This window comes from Fukomys damarensis, unplaced genomic scaffold, assembly GCF_012274545.1.
Source record: "Fukomys damarensis isolate Sample0158 unplaced genomic scaffold, DMR_v1.0_HiC HiC_scaffold_37, whole genome shotgun sequence".
NCBI classification, from domain to species: Eukaryota; Metazoa; Chordata; class Mammalia; order Rodentia; family Bathyergidae; genus Fukomys; species Fukomys damarensis.
The window spans coordinates 22,199,029-22,205,224 of NW_022900949.1; the positions used below are offsets into that span (position 1 = coordinate 22,199,029).

The 6,196-nt window shown below is 46.5% G+C and overlaps 1 protein-coding gene across 2 annotated transcripts in view; it reads left to right on the forward strand.

Annotated features, from left to right (window-relative positions):
- Positions 1-359: 359 nt before the first annotated feature.
- Nebl (nebulette) overlaps positions 360-6,196 on the forward strand; it is a 338,403-nt gene continuing 332,566 nt past the window's right edge. The window contains exons 1-2 of one of the 2 annotated variants that reach the window (XM_033759732.1): positions 360-724; positions 807-901. In XM_033759732.1, coding sequence (XP_033615623.1) covers positions 846-901 — 56 coding nt within the window. In that variant the 5' untranslated portion in view covers positions 360-724; positions 807-845. Of the gene's footprint in view, positions 725-806; positions 902-6,196 lie in introns of those variants that run through there. The other variant, XM_033759734.1, reaches the window with a different exon arrangement.

A 6,196-nucleotide genomic window follows, 5' to 3' on the forward strand; every position in this document is an offset into this window, starting at 1 on the left:
CGCCCCCGCCCCAGCGCCTCCCGCGACGGCGTCTCGGGAGAAGACGAATAGTAATTAATATGTCATGGGGCGGCGGTTGCCGCATTGCTAAGAATAAGCCGGACCCACGGGTGTCTGATCCCCGGGGTGGGGGACTCCGGAGGAAGCGGCTTCAGCTGGGTGCCACCGGCCGTGACCCGTACCCTTCCTGGGTGTGGATGGAGTCGGAGCACCAGAGAGACCCAGGCGCTCCGGGCGAGGGACTGACGATTAAAACCACCCGGAGGCTTCCCTAGGAAATAGGCGACACGGACGCCTCCCCAGAGTGAGCCGTCCTCCCGACAGACTGCGTTCAGCGGTGCAGGGGAAGCTGGACAGGGATGGGGACGGGGGGCTTGCCCGGCCTATCTGCCCCCACCCGGGTTGCCAGACTTCCACTGCACGCAGATTCTGGGGATCGTCCAAACTCGGCGTTGAAGCACTTGGAATCCTCTTCGCTTTGAAGACACTCCATGGGCCCCGTCTCTCTCTTGACCGACCTCAGAGTTCCTTCCGTTCTGCTCGAAGAAGGGCAGTGTGGACAGAACCCAAGGCATTCTTCCCTCCCGAGTCTGGTTGTGGTGGGATTAACCTCATACTCAAACTCAGCAGCACCCTGCCTGATGCACGGGGCTGAACCCGGAGTGGGTAAACACGCACCACCACCCTCCGTCATCTTGTCGTGTTTTCAGATATCGGGACGGAGGTGCTCTAAAAAGTCTCCTTTTTGTACTCCTCCTGGCCAGAACTGGCATCAGACTGAATTTTTTCAATATTTTCTTTTGCAGTACTGGCATAAAGGATGTTTCCACTGTGAGGTTTGTAAGATGGCTCTCAATATGAACAACTACAAAGGCTATGAAAAGAAGCCCTATTGTAATGCGTAAGTATCATCAGCCTGGCTCGCCAGCTGTGGCACAGCGAGGCTCTGCTTGTTCTGTGCTACCAGGTGTGCAGGTGGCCAATTACCTGTTTATGCTGTGGACTCTGGGGCCGTGGACTTTGCTGAAGGTCACTGTGTGGATGTCTTGCTAATGCGTAGGGTAATTTGCTGGCATCTTCCACCACGTTAGTGTTTGAGGTTCACAGCCTCGCAGATTTAGAGACATTTATTAGGAGCTGCAGAGCTTAGCCATCGAGAATGTGTGGGCTCTGACCTGCCTATCAGGTAGATTTCCATTTTCGTCAGATGTCACTTTCCATTTTAATCATAGGATGTTGCCAGCTTGCAGTGTTATATCTGAACCTAGTTGCTAGGGAAAGGAGTCTGGCTTACTTGTCCTCAGCTGAGACCATCAGGGGCTTAAACCAGGAACCAGAGAGCTGAGACATGGTACTCTCTGCCTGTTAGGAGTGGGTCTGCTGTAGTAGTCTGGTATTTCCAGCTGTCTAGCAGTGGGTGGGGATTGAAGGAGTTAGGCTTTGTCTCACAGGCTGTTTTGTAGGCCCACTTCTAGCCTAAAACAGCAGTTAGCCAGCATTTGTATAGTTCCTGCTGTGGGCTGGGGCTTGTTCTGAGCATTTTATTCATACGACCTGTGAAGTACTGGATACTGTTACTCCCATTTGACAGATCAGCTGAGGCAGTGAGAAGATAAACCCCGGGCAGGGGCCAGACCTCCATGTCTGCCAGAACTTCCACATGGCTGCTTTGCTGCCTCGGGGCCTAGTTTTTCCTCCACTTCTTCGAGCTCTGTGCTTCTGGCCCTGATTTTCAAGCCTTCCTGTTCTTCCCAGGTTCCTGTGGGGGTAGCCCGGCTTGTGGGTGACGCAGGGACCCGAGGACCTCTAGCCTTTTGGCTGGAGCGTTGCCAGGGCTTTCGCTGCCCAGAGTCTCGGAGGCAGCTTCATCCGGGTCTCCTGGGGTGGTGGGCCTGGGTCTGTGTGCCATCATGGACTGCAGCTGCTTGATATCCAAATGCAGTGTGCTTCTGCCTGTTGGTGAAGAGCTTTCAAAAGGTGTTTGTTGAAGAATTAAATTTTGTTTATTCTGATTATATTTCCTTCAGGTTTAGTTTAGTGCTAATAGATAACCCAGAAACTTTAGAAGAAATCAGAAAACGGGGACTTGACAGCACTTCGTAGGGTAAACGGAGTCCATAGCTGTCCCCTAAACTTCCTGTTTACAATCCTAGACCATGCTTCTTCCTGGGGAAAGAGAACCAAAATGAGGTTTCAGTGTTGTGGTCTCCTGCTCTGTGGGAGGGAGAGGTATAAATGATTGGTTAAAGATCAAAGGCAGGTGGCAGTAAGGAGAAGGGAAAGGGCCCTAGAAGCCATAAACGGGATAATTGTTCTTCGGATTTCAGGAAAGCCGACCGCTCTTCCTGTGGCTATTTCAGCCTGCAGCCTGATTCCATCGGGCTTTATGGGCCACATCAGGCTTCTTTACAACGTTGAGCAAAGCGATAACCATGCTCGTGGGAGCTCCTGGCAGGCCTGGAGGGGTTTGGGAAGGATAAAGGACAGCCAGAGCAGAGTCGTGGCATCAGGCCATTTAAAGTCGGCACTTACTGATTAAATTCAGCTTGACTAAAACACGAATATCAGACTCCATATCAAGTTGTGGGTGAGTTGAGAAAGGCTGGTTTGCACTCTGACTTCACAGTGAAGTGGTTCCCAGAAATGCTGAGGTTCGGGCCCCCCCCAAAAAACCCAAATTCTATTTATTAGTACTCCAGGTAACTCTAAATCGAATGTTTACAGATAACCTCTTTAACATTTCTCATATGATTCCAGTATTTTACTAGCGTGGTTTCCAGTCACATTTTTAGGGTAGCACATTAGGTACGTAGGTTAATGTTGGATCTGGTAGTCACTTTATTGAGTAGACGGGAAGATAGGAATCAGTTTTAGGGGTGGATGAGTAGAGAGAGCTGAGGCTTTAAGTTTGTTTAATTTTGCTTTGAGTTTATGTTGTAGCCTGCTAACCCAGCTCTAGAAAGGGGGCCTAGGGAGTTGCAGGTCTGCTCGGGGCTCCCGGTTCACAGGTGTCTGTTGTCTCACCCCGTAATGTTCTAAGGGCCCTTGTTTGTTGCCCTGCAAACCGGTGCATGTGGCTTCCCCTCTGGGGACCCTGAGGCATCTGTCCCTACTCGGGCTTAGTGTCCATTAGCCGTTCCCTGTGGTTGGCTGCCAGGGTGGCATAATTTCTGTGGGTCTGTGGTGGAAAGTTGATCCTCTAGTATCGGTCGGCTCCCAGAACATGAACCGCGTTTGCTCTGCTGGCAAAAGCCATATTTTATCTGTCTCTGGTTTGGTTCAGAGTCAATGTGCACACATGCTTATGTGAAAGTGATTGTTCTTCTGCCACCCCTATTTCTTTTTATTGTGAACATTTCTGTACATGTAGAATGAGTGAAAAAATAGTACCATCATCCCTCAGTATTGGAGGTAGATTGGTACCAGGACCCCCACCCATGGCAAAATCTGCAGATGCTCAAACTCTTTACAGAAAATGGTGTAGTATTTACATATGACCTACATAATCCTCCTGCAGACTGTGGACCACTTCTACAAGACTTATAATAAATAATATAATGTAAATGCTATCTAAATACTGGGGCCTTGTGGCTTAGGGAACAAAGGCAAAGAAAAAAGTCCATGTGTATTTAGTGCAGGTGGAATTTGCAAAAAAATATTTTTGATCTATGATTAGTTGAATCTTGAATATGGATCCACAGATGAACAGGGCTGACGACAGCAGCAGCTGTATGTCCTGCACTGAGATTCAAATATTAACACTTGCTCATATTTGCTTCATACTTTAGTGTACCAGTAGTCACATGTACGGTTTTTTAAACGTGGTTGGGCCATTTGTCAGCTTCATAGATCATGACATTTCCACCTTAGAACAGGCACTACAAATAAAGACATTTTCTTAATCACAGAGCCATTATTGAATCTAAGAAAATGAACAAAAACACGTTTCTAATATCTATGTCCTGTCCGTGGTCACATTTCCCCCATTGTCCTCAGAATAGCTTTTACAGCTGTGTTTTTTAAACCAGGATCCAGTCAAGCTTCGCATCTTAGACTTTTTGTATGAAAACGACAACTTTTCTTGGGTCTTGGCGGTCCAACATCAGTTGTTCAGTTTCGACTGGCTTACGTGACCTCTCAGAGTTTTTAGGAAGAGGACTTAAGTAGCATCTCTTGGGAAAATACCATGCATAACTAAGAACCTTCACAAGAAATAGTAAGAATATGTTTAAAAATGTGACACCACTGCACACAGACATTTAGAATCATTAAAAAAAAAGTAGCGGGTTTTTATTTTAATTAACCCCCGAGGGCAGTTTTTAATGGAATAAAGCAGTGAGCACTTTGGTTTCAGTGTATTGCTTGTTTATATTCTCATGTGTTTAGTGATGAACCAAGTGTTCTGTTTGATTTCCTGCAAAGGAGAACGTGTATGAAGTATAATTTGTATGATATTTAAATTTTGATCTTTTGATAGAAGGATCAAAGTATAGTACACATTAGATATAAGATTGGGCATAATGCACATTTAGTTCCTAACACAGCCGTGCACACTATTAAAATATTTAAAAACAAACTGGCCGACTTGAGTACGTGCTGTGTTTGCATAAGCTTTATGTTTCATAAGCACTCAGTGGTTTCTTAAGCACATTCTGGATTGTTTTCATCTTCGAACTTGCAAAGGAGAGAGAGGGCTAAGCAATGTTCTTATTGCTAGGAGGCGCTGAGAAAATAACACTAGATGATTAGACAGAAAAACATAGCTCATGTTTTTCTGTGAATTTGTATGCCAAGCCAAACTATAAACCTTTTGCTATTGGATACACCACACAGAGAACATAAACCCCAAGGCTATTTGTTAAATTGTTTAGTTTGTTATGTATAGAGAGACACAGAGAGAGAGAGAGAAAGGGAGAGAGGGCGAGGGAGGGAGAGGGAGAGCCATTGATAGCCACGCCAGAGACTGGCCGTACAGGCTGTCACTGAATATCTGATTATCTTGGATCAGGGTAGGGGCTAGGTTGAGAGCCATGTGACCTTGCCCATAATTTCCCAAATCAGCCCTTCTGCAGAAATTATTCCTCCGGACCTGTACACGTTTCAGATCTCTTGAATCTCTATCAAACGCATCTTTAAATGTCTAGGGATGTGTGGTTATCCTTTCGGGTAAGAGTCCTGTCATTGGAGAGTCTCACTTAACATGATTTTGGAAGATTTTAAAAAAATGAAGCAGCAGGCACTGTGTGTTGCTGCTGCTTTCGCTCTGGCTGTGCTGGCTGCTGCCTCCTGAATATTCATGAAACAGCCCCAGCCCAGAGGATGCTGGGCCTGGTTGTTGTGGCCCCCGGCACTGTTTTGAGGGTGATGATCTAGGCCACTGTTCTGCCGGCTCTCATGTAGCATTTCTCCATGGGTCACTACTTGTTAGTTCTCTTCCTGAGGTTATCAGAGGATAAGGGAGGGAACAACGAAATGCAGACCCGAGAGTTTCCACACCATCTAGTGCTGAGATGTGTTTGGGCCTCCCACGCTTGGTTCTGTAACACCCCCAGGACTGGCGGTATCTCCAGGGAACTTGGGAAAGTCCTCCTTTTCAGTCAGCTCTGGTTACCTAAGAACCTTCCACCAAATTCAGTGTGTCGTCACTGGCACTGTGTGTTGCTGCTGCTTTCACTCTGGCTCTGCTGGCATCTGCCACCTGAATATTCAAGGAACATCTGGAGATTAGTGGGGCCACACACAGAAAGGGTCCAGTGCAGGGTCTGGTGTGTGGCAGACTTTTATTTGGCAGTGGTGCTCTCATTTCTGCAGTGGTACTTTTCTGAGGGATGAATTGCTAAATTGCCCAGGCTTGGCTCAAATCTGCAATCCTCCTGCCTCAGCCTCCTCGTGTGCTGGGATTACAGGCATGTGCCACCACATCCAGCTGAAAGGCTTATGCTTAAGTTTTTTTATGCTGTGGATTGCTACCCAGTAGAGGGTCGTAACCAGAAGTTAAAAAAAGAAAAATAGAAAAAGGAGAGAAAATATCAGAGTGCATTTGAGTAGTCAAATAGTAGTTTTGGGGAAATTTCTTTTCTCCTAGTAGTATGGGTAGGTATGTGTTCTGGATCATGATACAGACAGTATTTTTTTGTTGAAAAGTTCCAGAAACACTAGTTTTTTTTTTTTTTTTTTTTTTTTTTTTTTTTTTTCT